Below are 18,635 nucleotides of genomic sequence, written 5' to 3'. Positions count from 1 at the left end.
AGTGATGACATTAAAGTGCACTGAATTTAATGTAAGTTAAAAGTTTTCGTTTCGTGTACACACATAAACAAAGACAGAAATCTGTTTACTCTTCCCGGCCTCCATCCATCATATCTACTTTAACTGCTCCTTTTAAAATACCATACAGATGTAATGTTTCCCTGTACTGTGGCAACATATACATCTGGTGAGCTTAAATTTGTAAGGACTTGAAAAGAAGATGTACTGTATGTACAAGGTCACAATACAAGTAAAGTACTTTAAAATTTGTAAGTACTTACTGTCAAAATGACATCTATTGGCAATGTTTCCAGCCTCTGACAAGGCAAAAAGCCCATCATAGTTTCATGGTTTGGGATTTTGGGTGGCATATCAGATTTCAAAGGAGGGGCCATGCCACCCTTAGCCATCCCTCTGGTCACGCCCCTGGCTCCAGCCCCTTCATGACCTCTATTACTATAAGCGGTGCAGATTGAAGGATGGATAATACATGCTCTCTACAGTCTAAACTATATATTCACAAGACTGAGCATCAAGAACAGATGTAACGGAACTCACCAGAGAACTTTAAAGATGATTAGGATTTAGTGATTGATGTGTGTGTCTCTGCTCTAACAGGTTTTTACTTACCTATGTGTTTTAATTTTCCTCCTTTACATTTGTCAACAAAGACAATTACAGTATATTTTTCCAGCTATAGATACCACACCCTCACTCTGCAGTTGGTGTGTGCCTTTCTGTCATAATGAAGTATAGGGACAGGTTAGAGTCTGGTGAGAGCCAAGCCTTGCACATCTTACATAATAGTCCTCTCACAGCCTGCATGTTCTCCCCTGCAGACAGCAGTGCAGACCTGCAGAGGAAATTAATATTTTAATCTCCCTGCCAAAGAACAGTCCCCGGCTCTCACAGGGCAGCGGATAAATAAGTCATGAGTTGGAGGTTTGTGTGACAACAGAGCTGGACAGACAGACACAACAACACTCGCCGCGAGGAAGTGCTCAACTAGGGGTTTGGCAGAGACTGGCAGAGATGGGATGTGAGTGACTGATGGGCCTGTGAAGTTCTGCTCTGCACGTCCAAAAGCTGCAGATTAAGAGACTGAACAACAAGATCCATTCAGATGCTCTGAGGACTTGGTGTTTCAAAATTTTTGTCCCCCTGCAGAAATGTAATTTAAAGACTATGCAAAAAGCCTGGCACTACTGCTTCTCTTCAAGGAACATGAATTAGGTCACTCCCACTACATTAGTGAGAGAGCGTGATGCAGGCAGAGCTACAAGGATAGATCCAGGCGCCACACTGTGGCCAGACTGAACAATCTCAACTTCAGTGTGTGTTATTTATGCTTCAGAGGAATTCACTGCAGTTAGATTTACCTTCAAGAAACACACAATGATGGTTAAAAAAAGAGGACAATTTTCTCTTAAAAGTTTTGAGGAATGAAAAAGATGTTTGGAGTGACTTTTTACATTTAACTAGAACCTTTTTCTCTCAGTCAAATTAATCTGTGAAGGACAAAGAAAACATTCAAAGACAAACATCCAAAAAGAAGATCAAGACAAACATGTTCAAAAATCTGAGAAGAGTTTAATATGTGTTAAAATAGTTAAAAACTAAAGACTTTTTCCCCACAATCACATTCCTCAGTGTCAGAGACGATTTGTCCATGTCAATGCACAGCACTGTTAACAGACACATTTCTGCATCATTCATGAGACAACTTGTTCTATTAGTAGCCGATAAACAAATGCTCACATCCATGATTTCATTTCTCAGCAGTAACAACATTTTTACCGCATCTAAAGAAAAGAAAAAAGGGGGAGGAGGGGGTTTAAAAACGAGGACCATTGCTGTTCAGGTAAAAGATTTTGTACCAACTGGGTCAAAGTAAAAGGTGAACAGCAAAGCATGGTAACAAAATGTTAATAATAAAAATAAAAATATAATAACTTAATGCCTAAGAATGAAAAGGTCTGGACTTTACCGTTATCCAGTTATTTAACAGTTTTCAACATGACAAAGTTATAAATCTGAATCAGTCCTGGTGAGCTATCTACAGTTAAACATTTAGTTTCATCTCATGGTGCAACAAAACAAAGTTCAGTAACTGCAAAGTTTCAGTCACTCGAGTGTAAAACCGTATATAGGATGATGGCACCCTATAAACCTGGCATCAACATGTCACGTGTCTGAGAAGACACACTTGGGTTATTGCTGTGAGTGTTTTTAAGAGAGAGAGAGATAGAGAGAGAGAGAGAGAGAGAGAGAGAGAGAGATATGCACAGCAGTGCAGCAGACCAGGCATGATGCAGCTTTAAGAGCAGTGTGGAATACCTAAGATGCACAGTGTTAAAGTTCTAGGACTGCAGAGACCATTGCCTTATAGCTTTTTTATAAACGCTGTCAAAGAAATAAGGGGCTACAATTCCTCTTTAAGCATTCAAGCAAAGGTCATTCAAATCTAAGGAGCTGGACTCCAACAGTGCTTTCCAAATATTTAAAAGCTGTGCATCAATGCAAGGTGAGAATACTGCAACCAGCTAGCCTGCTTCATAATATTAGTCCCAGATATGATACATGTTAATGCCAGTCTATAAGGGCCTATATCATTTTTCTGTCTGTTAGCTTCAATGCGTCATTTAGTCATAATACCAAAAAGTTCTACAAAAGTCCTGTTTTCAAAAGCTGTCTTTCTATATCTCAGTTTCATCCTTAAAAAAAACATGAAAATAACGACCAGTTTAACCCTTTAGAGTTTTCCCAAATCAAAATATCTCATAGCATATGTAGCCGGCTGAGAGTCTGTCCACTGACCGATGTTTGCCGCCTTGTTTCTCCTACTTCCACACTGTCACACAAGTTTTTCTTCTGTGATGGGTTGGGTGCTCAAGTTTCAAAATACTGAAATTGGGCTTGTCCTGTAGTGTGAGGATAAAGAGGGGGAGGGGGGAGGAGAGGTGAAATGTCGGGGGTCCAAAGTCTTCTTGAGGAAAATCAATATAAGTTTGCAGTCTGACAAGGCCTCCGGCACACCTCTCCACGAGTATATTCCTGAGTTAAATCCGTGCATAGTAGCGGCAGCGATGATGATGATGATGATGAGTGTGTCAGTAATCACAGAGACGGCTCGCACTCACACCCACACAGTCTAATAGTTAGTTCATTGTTCGTTGTCCAAACCGGCCCGCTAGTAGTTGAGGAGGCGCTCCCTTTCTGTGCCGGCAATGCGTTTGTTCGCAGCAAATGCCTTTGCTTTGTTCACCGAAGGACCTGTAATAAAAACAACAATAAAGAACATGAAATCCAAACTGTAAGGACTTCAATGCTTAAATCTTGCATTATTATCTTTTTGTTAGAATACTGACCGATATAACTGAGCAGGACAGGGAGGAAGATGAGGCCGTGTGTGGCCCCCAGCAACACTATGGCCAGGTACATCCTGAAGTAGAAGACCTTGAAGATCTGAGACTTAGAGAGTGCTAGGATCAGGATCCCTCCAAACTTTGTTAGTGTTATTCCACTGAACACCTGCGGAGAGAAAACAGTGTTGTGTAATGTCATGTCATGTAAGGACGACCACTTTAGATCTTTAATACTACGAGTCTGCAAGCTGTAACGAAACTCTGTCATCATCATCATCATGGTTTCCAATTGGTTTATTATTCACTGCAGTGTGATGCTACGGAAACAAGCTCTACCTAAATTATTTAAAAAGTTTGTATTAGAAAAACTTTAAATTTCAGGACTTATTTTCTGAGCTACAGCAGATTTATGAATTCTGTTTATAGTTTGCATTTCTAGCACACACAAAAGGACTCCTTGAACCCCAAAAGCTCCTTATTTACTTATGTTCAGAAAGAAAATGGTCAGAGGTAAAGTTAAACTTACAGAGCTGCCCATGTGAGCCAGAGCCTCCTCCGCTCGCTCCACCCTGTTCTTCTTCACACTGATGGAAAAAGCTCGCACAATGTGACTGCAGAACTCCACTGAGATACCACAACTCTGCAACAGAGAACAGGGGAATAAAGTCAGCACCATAACAAAGAAGAGCTGGAATAAAACAGAGTAAATAAATGTTTTTATCCTGAAGTCCTGAGCTGAATGTTCTACAGGTGAGATGTAAAGCAGGTTCATAACAGCTGATGATTGCGACATTAATTCTCTGAAGCAGGTGGGGAAACTTTGGGACAAATTGAAACTGTGAGTTCAAAGTCCTGAAGGGTTTGCTACATGACACCACCAGCCAGTAAGCAAACAAGTCCGAGGTTAAAGATACAATCTGTGATTAAACAGTAACGTACGTTCTGTCTCTTATAGGCTCACCAAAAAATCTTTAAAAATACTTCTAAAGAGAGTTTAAACATGATGACTCGTTATTTCAGCACTCACTAAAAGACATAGTATCTTTTTTTTTTAAGTTATGTTTTTGAGCATTTTGGCATTTAATGGATAGGACAGCTGAAGAGAGACAGGAAATGTTGGTAGTAGAGAGAGGGGGAGGACATGCAGTAAATGGTCGAGGCTGGAATCGAACCTGCGACATCTGCAACGAGGGATATAGCCTCTGTATATGGGGTGCGTGCTTATACCGCTAGGGCAACAGTGCCCCAAAGACATAGTATCTGAACTTTAAGTTATTGCTTACTTGATTTAAATTACTAGTGATTTAAAAGAAATGTAGATTTTTTTTCTCTCATCAGGTGATCAGACTGTTCAATAGTCAGGGTCCAGTTATAAAATAAGTAGCTTTTAAAAATTCTGTGCCCAATTAAAACTTCAGCACACAATGTAATCCATAATGGTTACACTCACCTGCCATAAAATAAATTAAGAACACTGAATAATTCTCCTTCAAAACCAAATAATCCCTTCTTATCTACAACTTGATGTTTATCTTATGGTACATGAGACACTTTTTGAAATATAAGCAGCAATGTGTGATCCATGTTGCTTCTCACCATGGTCAGGTTCACTAAAGAGACTGCATTCAGGCTGATGTTCCACAGCCACATGACGCCGAACATGTTGACAAGGATCATGCCGATGGTGATGCTGACCATCATGGCAGACCACGCCTCGAATCCCAGCAACACCGTCGTCACCACGAATATGGATGCCAGCGAAACGCTCAGGTTCAGAGCCGTGTCATACGCGATGGTGAGATACTGCTCGTAGAAGACGTAGAAGATGCTGCAGAGGAAGAAGATCTATTTTAGTGAACATTGTCTGTAAAAATTTGATAGCTGGGGTCTAGAAAAAAATGTGGCTGATATATGCAACTATTTTCTACGGAAGAGGATTTGGCACTACAAAACAATTTTTAGGGCAATAGAGGAAAAACAATTTTTCATCTTTTCTGAGAAAAGACAGACTTCTGACGTAAATCTCAGAAATCAGACTTTTTTTCTTCAGAATTCTTCCTTAATCACAGAATTTAACAAAAAATACAACAAAATTTTGTTCTTGTCTGCCCTCCAAAATTTGAACTTTTTTATGTCTAATGAGAAAAAGTCAGAATTCCAAATTTAATCTCAGAATGTTAAATAAAATTACACTTTAAATTTTTTTTTGCTCGCCTGCCCACCAAACATTTTTTTTTCAGTGTCCCTAATCCTCTTCTGTAGTTTTCACTTTGTTATTTATAACTAGGTGTGTTGATCTGCTCCAGTATTCACTCTCTTTTTTAAACTGGGACTTCTAAATCCACTTATTCTCACTTCTTTCATTTTTCCAGGTAACAAGGTCCATTCAGAGTATTTCAGTGTCTGGGGTTTTTATTATGTTTTCTTTGCTGTATGCTTATCTATGACCCACTTCTCGAATACCCTTGAACCTTGAGTTCAAAACAAGCAGAACTTCTCTCACAAGTATTTCACCTCAGAAAACTTCACACTGGAAACTATGTGCACATCATTATTTTCATAAAGGCAACATTTATTGTGACTTAAACATCTTAATACTCAGAGCAACAGAACAACTTGTACAGCAGGACTTACCTGTAGGCAAACACTTTGTGGTTCGTGGACTGACTGATATTGTGAGCCAAGTTTCGGGCCATTTTTAAAGCGTGTATAAAGTCAGGGGAATCATTCAGGATTGTGTGATAAGTCATGAAGTAAGTTGCTCCAACCCCCTTCTTTTCAGGATAGAGGTCCACTGCTGTTGCATAAGCTGCGTGACCACTGAAGGAACATTGAGAAAGAAACAAAAAGAGGGGGATTTACCAACTGCAGCAAAACTGTGATGGAATACTTTTTAATACAGAAGAAAAAGAAGTTGAAGTGAAAGTAATTCAGAGTCGTGTCATGTGTTTGTAATAAAAAGATTTCAGCTGGGCTGTAAAATTACCCTTTTCCACACTTGATGTTCGGATTGTCTGACAGAAACATGGGTAGAAACCGCATGAAGTCATCTCCTTCTGGCCTCATCTTCCCACTGGGAGTCATAGGCCGACAGTGAACACAGGAGGGATTCACCACTGGAGAACGGGATCAGGGATATAACCGTCCATTAAAACAACAGGATGGGAAAAACAACAACAAATTGCTCCAAGACAAAGCAATGGAGTGAAAACAAACGGATAGAATGACCTCAAACATGCACTTTAAGACATAAAAGTTACTCCTGAATAAAGAACTTTTTTTTGTACTATTCTGAGCCTGAACAACAGAAGTAACTGGAGTAAAATCGTACTTTATTAGATCATACATTTTTTAAAAGCTGAAGCAAAAAGTTGTTTATGTGCACAATTTCCCTGAAACTGCACCTTTTTTTAAATAAATCCTACTGCACTGAATTCCTCACTGCTTTTGCTGCATTGTGTCCTGAAAAGCTATCAGCCCTGCGTGTTGTGCATGAAAACAAGGGTGTCATGTGGAAATGATGTCAAACAGCAGCTTTTGAAATATAAAGACTGTGAAGCAAAGCACCAAGGCTTGTTGACATTTGATAAAATTGTACCTGAGGCGTTGCAGAAAGCTCCGGTGGTGTTGTAGTATCGACAGCAGGTGGACTGAGGCTTCACCCAGTCGAAGTAGTCATCGAGCCAAGAGGACGGTGTGAAGGCGATGGTTGTGCTGAAAGAGTAAAGGGGGAAAATGAAGTGAATAGATCACATAATGAAAGGTAGGTATAGACAAGTTTAGGTCCTGTTGCCGGATTTAAACTCCCAAATCTCCAAAGCTAAGGCCTGGCTCTATTTGAATATATGCTGCATGCTTCATGTGACTTAAAAGAAATCTGTTCATCATCATGAGAGACTTACTAGTTGCTGATGAGAGAGGCAGCATAGACCTGCTGGACCAGAGAGTCATTGTTACAGCCCACTCCTCCACACACTACATTTTGACCCTCTGGGCTACTGTAGTTCAAACCATCCTCCACCACAAAGTACACTGGAGCTCCAGTGTGGAGGTACCTGCTCAGATTCCTGAAGTAGTCCAGCACGTAGGAGTCCTAACGGAGAAACAGACGATTAGAAAAACATGATGTAACAGTGTAATATATGGAAATTCAAACAAACACAGCATGGGATTATTATTCTGAACAGAGTTAGCTTGTTGGATTTCTTACATAAACATTGAAAAACATAAAACATAAAAAAGAGAACCATTTTTCTCTTCAGACATCTATTTAAGAAGTTGGATGCAGCACACTGTGGCAACCAGGAACTGAAAGAAGACTCACATCAGGCATGGAGAGTTTCTGGTCCAGTCCAATTTCTACTTTATTCACTACAGCAATACTGAAGGAGAGCATCCCCACGAACACTGCCACCTAAAAATAGAGAAATACAAAATCATCAACAACCAGTTTATTCCTTCTCAATGTCACAGATACATCCAGCTCAGTGCATCAACATGATAGTCTAACATTAGAGGGTGACGAAATCTCTAAAGACAGATGTGCATGGCTTGCAGTGTCTCTGAGATACTCACTATGATTGGTCGCACCCACTCTTTGAGAATGAATGGAGCATAGACTTTCTTGAAAAACCGGAAGAGGAAGCTGTCTGTCTTTGCTTCCTGTCCTTCTGGCAGCTTCACACAGCAGAGGATGTCGAGTCGACTCGCCTTTAAAAAAAAAAAAAAGCAGTTGCAAAGTGAGTGACTGATTTGGAGGTGTGATCATTGAGAGCTTCCTGAACCTACAGGTGAGAACTGACTGCAAACAATCTCTGCACTTTCTTTGCAGATCTATCCGTTACATGAAGCTTGTGCAAGGCATTTGAAAGAAGTAAAATTCTATTCGTAAAAAACTCACATTTTGTCAGCCCTCTGAAACACATCAAGTCTCATCATGTAAGTAACCACCAGTCTCACCTCCTGTCTTCTGGCGTCCAAGCCGAGCAAGCTGACAAAGCAACTGATCTGCAACAGGAAATCAATAAAAACAGCCAAGCCAGCAAACATGGAGAAGGTCCTCACGGCGGGCATGTTGGACAGCGCTCCTACAGACGGAGACAAGTGAACAGTTTAATTTACATGTGCACTTCTTGTAGCTACAGGACCAATTCTGTAAACGGGAACAATTTTCTGCACTTCAACTTCTTGCACCTCCATATATTGCAAATCTTCTATCATTTTATGTTCAAGTCAGATCACTGAGGTCCTCGAATGCTTCCTTTTAAAACATTCCTCATGTGTCTTACACAGGAACTAGAGAGAGAGCTTTCTGTTTTTATCTCTGCCTTTGGATGTTAAAACAGCAAACTCTCTGATTTTAAAAGAAGATGTAAGACCTACCATTGGCTTCCATTGTGCCTAAAACTCACCTAAAAAGTGATTAAGCCTTTGCAATTGCTGCCCCCATCTCTGGAATAGCTAACCACTTTGGATACGATCAGCCCCACACAATTGAATGTTTTACATCATTACTGCAGACCAATCTCTTGTCTCTGGCCTTCTCCTCGAGATGAGAACATTAATTTCCCAACAGATTTCACTTTATTATTCTTTTTTATATAAATATGTTGTGTTGTTTATTGTTTTCTTCTTGTCCTTTTTCCCTTGTAAAGCACTTTGGCCAACACTGGTTGTTTTAAATTGACTATATAAATAAAATTGACTTGAGTTGATGTTTTAAAAAATGGCTTTGAAGAGTTAAGTCAACGTTTTTATTGACATCTCAATACTTTTATTTTTTGGTATTTATTTAGTTTTATTCAAATTTTACTTATTTTAATTGATTTTTCTGACTTCTATTTATTAAACTATTTTAATCTATTTATTTAAATAATGTTTTCAAATTATTCAAATTATTTTTATATTTTTATTATTTTAACTGTTGCGATCCATATATCTTTTTTTCCTCCTTTGTTGTGAATCACTTTGGTTTACATGCTTTTGTGTATGAAAAGTGCTATTTAAATAAAGTTAAGTTGATTTAAATGTGGAATAATTTTATGATCTAGTGCCACTGTCTGTGTTTATGTAGGAGAATTTACCCAGGAAGAAGGCCACTGTCTCAGAGAAGGAGGAGAGGAACATGCTGGGGGCCACATCACCAAGGATACGGCCAATCTGCTGGTGCAGTTCCTCCTGTGGCATCCGCTCATCTCTCTGTGAGGGAATAAAATATTGAAGTCTTTTTAATACAACTCATCAGTTACTGAGATCAAGATCTCCTTTGAAAGAGAAGCAAAAGCTCATATGAGAAAATATAAGTACAAGTGATTTTATTAAAAGATCATAAGCAGTGGGTGATAATGTATCGACTGGGTGAATCTAGGCTACCTGATACGTCTGCACTATGATGAAGATGTTGTCCACTCCCACAGCCAGCACCAGGAAAGGAATGACCTCGATCACAATGAGGGTGAGGGGTATACCAAAGTAGCTGAAGATCCCCAGAGAGGCGGACACAGAGCTGAGCACAATCAGGATACCTGCTATACCCAGAGAGATCTTTGAGTCCACCTGTACGGGCAAAAAAACACGAGAGATAGAGGATCAGACATGGTCTTCCCTTCTGCTGCTCTCTTTTCTGCTTGAGTAGCAAGAAGTTGTCAGACCTGTTCCACAAGTTTAACTGAATCATTTTTACAAGCTCTTGTGTCACAGGCGGAGACGAGGAGCTGTATTGCGCAATGCTTAAAATATTTCAGATATGGGTTAACAGACACGTGGAGCTGAAACAATGTAAGACACATTGTGAAGGAAAGAGTCTGTCAATGGATTGGTGCTGTGGCTCTCACCAGGACTCTCCTGAAGCTCTGGATGTGACCCAGAGCGAGTGAGATGTAGATGAACATGATGGCGTAGCTGATCACTATGGTGCTGATGTCACTGTCGCTCTCTCTGTCTAACTCGTCTTCGATGCTTCTCTCCGCACTGAAAGCGATAGTCAGGTTGGGGTTGCTGAAGTTCTTCATGAAGCTGATGAACCTGCACACAAAAAGAAATTGAATGAGTGCTAGCTTAGCCACCGGTAGCAGTATTTCCCGCTCTGTGATGAATGTTAAAAACACAGATTGTTGTCTTACTCTTTCTCCCATGCCAGACTTTTGCCCATCTTGACTGAGTCGTTCATGTAGTTGTTGAGGGGGAATGTGATCACTAAAGCAGTGGCGTTGTTGTAGTTTGTCTCTGGAATGCAGAATAAGAAAATGCAGTTATTTTAAAAGCGAGGTCAAGACTCAAACAAGAGCTGCTTATCAGTCACATTGTGAAAGAGTGATAAGGTGGCAGCTCAGCACTCCTTTTGTGGACAGGAAGAAAAAGCATAGATACAATTTTCTTGAAAAGCATGGCAGCTCATCTAATAAATAGAAGATAAAAAAGCACTTCATGATTTACTTGTGATGATTACTAGGAAAGAGAGTTTGTACACACAAATAATTAAGTTATCATCATAATTATAAACACTTCATTGATGCCACAAATTGTGGCTCAATCTCAATACTAGCTGATTTAAAATTGCTTCATGTGAGCTGTTGCTTAAGACAGTCCTGGATCAACATTGCAACATTCAGCAGGATAATGTATAAAAGTTCATTGACCCATAAAACAAAGTGTTTCAGTTCTTAGGGTTATGAAATAATTCATACTGAGATTGTAAAGTGTTTATGTAACTGCTGCTGATGGAAAAACTGCTCTGTTTTCTATCTCTCGGCACATGTTTTGAAGGTTTTAATCACTCACCGTCATAACCTCCGAGGGCCAGCCAAGGAAAGACGGGCCCGCCATATGTGCCTAAACAGGGGTCATGGAGAAGGGTGGTGTCATTGAGGGATGCTGGTGCACTGCGGAAGAAAAGAGAAGCAGTTAATGGCCTGAAAAATGTTCCCAAATCAACCCAATTCTTCCTAAAAGTTTTCTGCAATCTGATCTTATTGTTGTGCAATTGAATGGGAAACAGACTGTGTTTAGATAGCGTGCTGAGCCACAACCATCCTACAGTCAAAATCAGAGAGAACAAACTGCATGACAATCAATGAGGAAGTATGATGCAGCTATTTTAAGACGACCCTATAAATTGCAGATAGCAGCATCTCGTGAAAACAGATCCTCGTGAACTGCAGGTGTTTGAGCACACGATATTTTCTTGCACCTTTTTAGTGTTGCTACTTTCCCAGACCAAGAACCAGAAACAGATTTCTGCAGAGAGTTAAGATGAATGTGTTGTTGTCTATATCTTTTATTATGTTTTTTCTGCTGATATGGACCTCTCTGTCTGGGGGAAAGATATAAAGTAAGGTATACCAATTTGAGTGCCAGCCTGTTGGTTCGTCTTTTGAAAAGTAAAAACAAGAAACTGAACCAGCTTCAGAAGAAGAAAACAATCACCTGACACAGTAGAGGAAGTGGCTGTGGAAGTCAGCATAGACAAAGAAGTCGTCTCCTATAATGTGGTCCAGCACAGCATGGCTATTCTGGAAGTAGTTGAGCACACTCAGGATGGTACAGTTGGTATTGTACGGGGCCAGTGGAGCCAAGCAGAGATCTTTCATGGTGACAGTTTCGCCCTCGTATGTGGCTACAAGTGCCTCAATGTCAAGCTGCAGGTCCAGCACCTGGTTGGTTAAGGTTGAGGGAAAAAACAAGAACTTGTTCACCCATAGTTTCAAAAGGCACACACGCAAAGCTTCTGTCCTGTTCTGCATTTCTTTTGTGACAGATCATTTTTTAATGATAAAATATAAACCCACCTGGTGCAGGATTTCTTTGTCCAGGATGCCACCAAACGGGACATCTGATCCTCCAAAGTACGGGGAGTAGAGGAAAGATTTATTGAGTGGAGTGGTAATAATGAGCTGCACGGTTCTAAAGAAGGGTCCAAAGTGGCTGTCGAAGTAGTCCTTCTCTTGGCGAGCCTGGCTACTGGGAGACGACCATAGATCGACAGGGTCTGTGGTGATGTGCATGTAGACCAGACCACTAGAGGAGGCAACTACTAGAATCAGGCTTCCCAGTATAACGACAGAGGGATACCGGACACAGAAGGAACCCCAGGAGCTGAAGAGGTTTCGAAGGATGGTCTCGAAGCGTTCGCCCAGTATTTCACAGCAGGTTGCATTTACTAAGGACCAAAAAAACTCAGAGTTAGTTGCAGCGGTGACATTATAACCAAAGACTGAGAATGCAAAATCAGACAGTTTGGATGCTTTACCATACCTTGGCCGGGATTATCACCGTTGAGAGATAGTGGGTTATTACTGTCAAGTATGGGGCCATACTCAGACATGATGGTCCTTTTCCTGTACACACAAACAACAACACAACCCAGCACACAAAGATCAATCAGTGATTTTGTTTTTCACTTTTATGAGGTGAAAACATTCTTGAAACTTTTATTTTAAAATCAAAGGCAGTCACTCCTTTACCTGTAACACCAAGCTCCCACTACAGCCCCAATAAACACAAGCAGGAAGGCCACGTAAAAGATCCACATGATGACAGTCATGGCATCAATACCGAGGATTGTCCAGGGAGGGGGGAGAGGGGGAGGCACAGGTTTGGGGCCACAGGCCTTTGAGCAGTCCTGACAGGAGCAGGGTCCTGAACCGTCCTCCAGGCCCTCTGTACAGTCGTATGTCTTGTTGTTCATGGGATCGTAACCAGCCACCGGGGCATCTAGACAGAAGATACACCATGAAACGGCATGGTAGATTAATAATATATAGTGCCTGTATGTTTATTTAATTCTGTTTTTTTTCTTATGTTTACCTTCTTTTTTTTTTATTTAATTATTTTTAATTGGTTTTGTATAAATTATATATAATTTGTTAACTTGTGGTGAAAAAGGAAATACTGCTATAAAAAGTATAATCTAAAAAAAAGTAAACATTTATAAACATAAGGACAATAGAGTTCACCTGAGAATATTGGAATGATGGGAAATGGAGTCTGCCCATTGTTTATATCAAACATATATTGGATCCAGTTTGTAGCATTGCATTCAGCTGCATCCTTCCCACAGAGCAGAGATAATGCCTTCACATTACTGGATGGTGCCTGGACATCCCTACAGGCGTTATACATGGCTGGAAAAAAAAAACACAATCTGATTATTTAGGGGAAAAACGTATGATCTGTGACATTAAACTGCCAGTTCCTCTTTTTTATTTGACCAAAAAAAGGAACTTGGAAGATGTTTGCCAACCACAGATTTGCACAAGTGAGAGCGTGAATTTTTTTTTAAGTAGGACAGCAGCAGATGTAACAAACCACGAAAGCAATGTGGGTTAAGATGTCGTTTTCATGTTCAAATCTTCACCTGGCAGTGAACTCACCATTCGTGAATGTCTGTCCAATATAGTACTGCACTTCCACCACATTGGGACCATCGACCTTGGTGGAGTTCATAAACTGACTCTGGTTGGGGCTGCATGTCAGCTCGCAGAAGAGGTTCATCAGGTTGAAGAAACACGCAGGACACCTGAACACAAAAGAATTGTAAAAAAGAGAAAGGATATATAACATAATAATAAAAGCAGGAAATGATAAATGCACTAAGGTAGATAAAAGATAGAAAAATATGCAAAACTGTGAATGAGTTAGTCTGTCTTTAACCCATATTTAGAACATGCAAATATGAGGCTGGCATGTTAGAACAACAACACTGAGAGTTTGACAGATTTAAACAGACAACATCGTCTCTTGTTTTTGTTCGGGAGCTCTAAAGAGGAATGATAATGTCCTCCCAACCATGTCATGTGCTTTATTAGTTAATGCTATAATGGTAATGCATACCGAGACAAGAACTGAAGGGGCAGCTGAAGACTCCCTTTGAGAGTGCGTAACTGGTCAGCGTCACAGCAGAGGCTCTTGTTTCCATAGTCAAATCCAGGACAAAGTTCCTGCAATGCAAACACAGAAACCGTGACGTCACTTTGATTCAATTCTTTGAACGGTGCAAAAAAAAAAAAAAGGAGAAGTATGTTGCAAAAGACACGTCTGAGCATTTGAACGTCAGCAGAAGCATTAACCAAGATGTTAAGATGACTGTGTGTACCGTGAGAAGTTCATATCCCTCAGAGGCCAAGGGGATGGAAGGGCCAGTGTAGTTGCAGTTGTACTTCTTCCCGGGCACCTTCTCCGACTCTCCACATTCCCCGTACCACACACAGTGCTGCGCCTCAACCTGGCAGAAAGGCAACAAAAACACGCAGTGATTACTTGTGCAGTGTGTTCACAGAGTCAATCCATCTGGCTTTATTGTTTCAGGGTGCTCGCCTGCTTGTGGATTATCTGTTTCTCAGTAGAGTCTATTGAATCTTCTCACTGATAGAAGATACCTTCTACTTAATCAAGTAAGATCAAGAGCAAGGTCTTACAAACACATCTATAACTGAGAGCCCAAACACACAGAGTTCCTCTTGGCTGCTTGGTTTCGGCTCCTCGTAAACGCAAACATTCTGATCTGAAATTAAAAGTAACCTCTTTTTACTTTAACTTTTACATTCAGCACATAAAACCCGTGTGTGTGTCTCATCCTGTCTTTCTGGTGTCTCATGCTTAGAAAGTCTAAAAACAATAATCTCACTTCTTCTTTATGAACCTGCATGAAAAGAGTGAGCTTTGTTAGATAAAAAAAGATGTTTAAGTCATGCCCCTCACAGTGATGTGTTACTGACTAATTTGTCATATTACATAAAACAGGGCAGAAAAAGAAGAACTGCTGTCAGATATCTATGGTAACAGAACAACACTTGCTCACTGTTGTTACAGCTACAACCAAGCTCAGTGGGATAAGTTGAAACTTTTATTTTAAATGTTACATGTGTGAGAAAAAGAACAGCTGTTTCCTACACATGTTCAATACATGTCGAAACCAGTGTGAGCGTCTGCAGTCAGAGCTTTCTGTGATCCGTCTATTCAGCATCAAAGCTCTCACGTGGTCTGAGTCGAGAGGAGTGCTTGAGGAAGTTAATTCACTTACTCTACAGACTGTTTTATGAGTGGACACAGTGTTTCGCTCTGTCCTACTTGCGCTTTGTGCATCGAAGTTCAAGAGCAGCATTCGTATGTCATTACCCCCTAACAGCAGACCGGGAAAACCGCCCCAAGTCAACTGGCAAGCCTCAGAACTTGTTGTAAGAGGATTTTCTTTTTATTAAGAGAGAAGCAGAAACCTGCAAGATTTGTTTAAAGTGGTTTATGAGACTCACTAAGCTGATGTGTGACCCCGAGACCCACAAAAGAAGCATGCTTGTATGCAAGTTTCTCTCAAATCCTCTCAGTATGCTTTGCAAAGTCAATATTTGACTAATCTTACATCCTTGTTGTTTTTATCAGGATGCTGACATCTTATCTTGCAACTATAATAATCAACCACAGTCAGATCATGCGTTTTAGGACATTTTCATGCAGTTCTATGAAAAAAAACTGAATGACCTAGTTACCTCATGAATAAGGGTGCAAACAATGAAGCCATAAGATCAGAGGGAGAAACTGCTAATAATGAAAACTGACTGATTGTATCTGATTAACTCAGATCAAACACCAAGAGCTGGGAGCCTTTATTCTGCTGTGTTCTGGAATAACCTATTCACCATCCACTGTGCAATAAGAGAGCAGGGGTTCCCAAACTTTTCAGCCAGCGACCCCCAAAATATTGGTGCCAAAGTCTTGTGACCCCCACTGTCCCTCAGAGGGATTTAATGTGGCTTCATTTATCTGGTCTGCAGAAAATTAGCCTACCTATATGAGCATGTGTCTGTGTTTACTGTGCCGTTATTAACCTACTGCTACTGATGCTTTTGATAATTAACTGTTCACTAACCCTAAACTTAGGAGTCATCTGGCAAAAAGAAAGACAGAAAACTCATTACATTTTCTATTTTCAAAGTTAGCTAGTATTTTTGTCTATATTTTTACTATAATGGGTAAAATGTACTATTTTTAGATAAAAAAATAATTTTAAAAAACATTCTGGAGGTCATCTCACTACCCCCCATTTGTGTCTTGAGACCCCCCAGGGGGTACCACACCACACTTTGGGAACCCCTACACTACAGAGCAGGATGAATGTGTCAGTATGTTATAAAGGTAGATCTTGTGTATTACACCTCTATGCCCATCTTTAGCTTAGGGCTGATCTTTTAGTGATAATCAAAACAAGCATGTTACTTGCTTGATTTCATGTTATAAGCATTGACAGCAGAGTCTACTTTGATTGACTGAGTTACACGTACACCTGCTGAATAAAAACCAAGGACTGTGTGGATTATAATAAATTCTGTGTTTTTATCCCAGTTTAAAGAGAAAGCAACGTTTATGTTGGTGGTAAGACGATAGATTTTCTTGAACATATTTATCTAGACCTAGATTTACTTTGATTTGATTTGATGTCTTTTATTTTGAACATGTAGAAGTAAAATAGAAAACAAAACATACTAAGTAAAAAAGAAGAAATAGTTATACAAAAACCCCAAAATCAATGAGTTCCATTAGCAAGCACTGAAACATTTTACGTTACATGTGTGAAAACTCAACTCAACTTTATTTATATAGCACCTTTCATACATAAAAACACGTAGCCCAAAGAGCTTCACAGAATAACAGACAGTAAGAAAACAACAGCAATGGTAAAATTATAAAAGGCATGATTAAAAAAAGGAAATACTTAAAAAAAAAAAAAAGAAAATCAGTACAGTAAAATTAATAAAATAAGTAAGAGTGGAAAGAAAAGTTAAAAATAAGGTAGAGTGAACAAGATCAGATGAACACAAGAAATAAATAAGATAAATAAATACATGTTAAAACAATAGTTTAGATAATAATGATTAAAATAATACAAATAATGATAATAACAAAGGAGTTTGAAGAAGTGAAAACTTATTTAATCATTTCACTTTATTCACTATTATCTAGCATTTTACGAGAGCATTCCCACTAAACAAATCTTCATCTCCTATCTTCATACTTACACCTACAATCAAAAGCAAACTCATGATTCTAAACACTTGTCTTCCTCCTTGTACCTTATGGAAATTACTTCTTTATACCTCTTCTAGTTTCCCAACCTAGTTAAAGTAAAGCTTCATTTGATCCAGCGAAGTCTCCAGGATACAACCTGTACCATCACTGTCAGTCTCTCAGGGACGCCTCAGCTAACATCTCATCCACTTTCGACAACGTTACGGAACAGACCGTGATCTACGAGGACAATCATGCTAACTACAGCTATATATGGACCACTACTAAGCCAATTAGTGTCTAACGCTGATTGTAACCTGTGTAGAAGGAGGTTAAACCCTGAAGAGCTCATCTGGACTCAGTGTTATTTTCGCTAGCCGCCTCGGATCAACATCAGACCGAGCTGAGTCATGTTTCTGTCACGAGAACGCCGATATTGAATCACACTTACCCATCGGAAATGTCCCTCCGACAGGAGAACGATGAGGGAAAGTACACATATAAAGCTTCTCCTCGGTAAGAATCCCATCCCTCTTACTGAAGACATCCAAACGAAGTGACAGCTCAGTTAAAGTTTCGCATATCTTGTTGTTGGTTTCTTCTTCGTCGGATTGTTTGTTTTGGGCGGGGACCGACGGATGCCTCAGTGCTGCCACCCAGCGAGGCTGAGGGCGCACTACACTTTGAAATCATGTAACAACAATGATCTGCATTGTGTTCATCTCTGTTGGTCTCCAACAGTGGTGGACAAAGTACACAGCATCATTACTTTCACTAATTACACAAGTCAAAGGATAGATACTCCAGGTCAAATATTGGATTTTTATTTATTTGATGTCTTTATTTCGATCATGTAAAAGTAAAATAGAAAAAAATATTATATATATTTATATAGAAATAGTTATACAAAATAAACACAATCAATCAGTTCAATTAGCAAGCACTGAAACATTTTACTTTACATGTGCGAAAAGGAGTAGGAAGAAGTTCAAACTTATCTAATCCTACCCCTTCATTCACTATTATCTGGCATTATACGAGTGCACTCCCACACGTCAAATCTTCATATTTACACCGACAATCAAAAGTAAACCCCTCATGATTATCAACACTTGTCTTCCTCCTTGTACCTCATGAAAATCCTTTCTTTATACCTCTTCTTGAACTGGATTATGTTCTGAAATTGCTGTAGCTCCATATTGAGACTGTTCCACAGTTTTACACCACAGATTGAGATACAAAAGCTTTTCCTTGTGGTCCGAACACTCACCA

General features: G+C 39.7%; 1 protein-coding gene across 1 annotated transcript; it reads right to left on the bottom strand.

Annotated features, from left to right (window-relative positions):
• Positions 1-1,570: 1,570 nt before the first annotated feature.
• Positions 1,571-17,978, bottom strand: npc1 (Niemann-Pick disease, type C1). The gene is made up of 25 exons (XM_034703596.1): positions 17,815-17,978; positions 14,458-14,586; positions 14,196-14,302; positions 13,736-13,881; positions 13,319-13,486; positions 12,827-13,076; positions 12,618-12,700; positions 12,152-12,522; positions 11,790-12,016; positions 11,145-11,245; positions 10,487-10,589; positions 10,199-10,388; positions 9,738-9,920; positions 9,449-9,563; positions 8,325-8,452; positions 7,941-8,075; positions 7,690-7,779; positions 7,268-7,458; positions 6,964-7,079; positions 6,352-6,481; positions 6,000-6,185; positions 4,962-5,193; positions 3,892-4,005; positions 3,369-3,531; positions 1,571-3,273 (listed from the first exon to the last, which is right to left on the bottom strand). Exons 1-25 carry the CDS (start codon positions 17,908-17,910, stop codon positions 3,191-3,193), a joined length of 3,837 nt encoding a protein of 1,278 aa, XP_034559487.1. The 5' UTR covers positions 17,911-17,978; the 3' UTR covers positions 1,571-3,190.
• Between the last annotated feature and the right edge of the window lie 657 nt (positions 17,979-18,635).

This window comes from Notolabrus celidotus, chromosome 15 (assembly GCF_009762535.1).
Source record: "Notolabrus celidotus isolate fNotCel1 chromosome 15, fNotCel1.pri, whole genome shotgun sequence".
NCBI lineage: Eukaryota > Metazoa > Chordata > Actinopteri > Labriformes > Labridae > Notolabrus > Notolabrus celidotus.
This window is presented reverse-complemented; position numbering and strand designations above follow the sequence as displayed.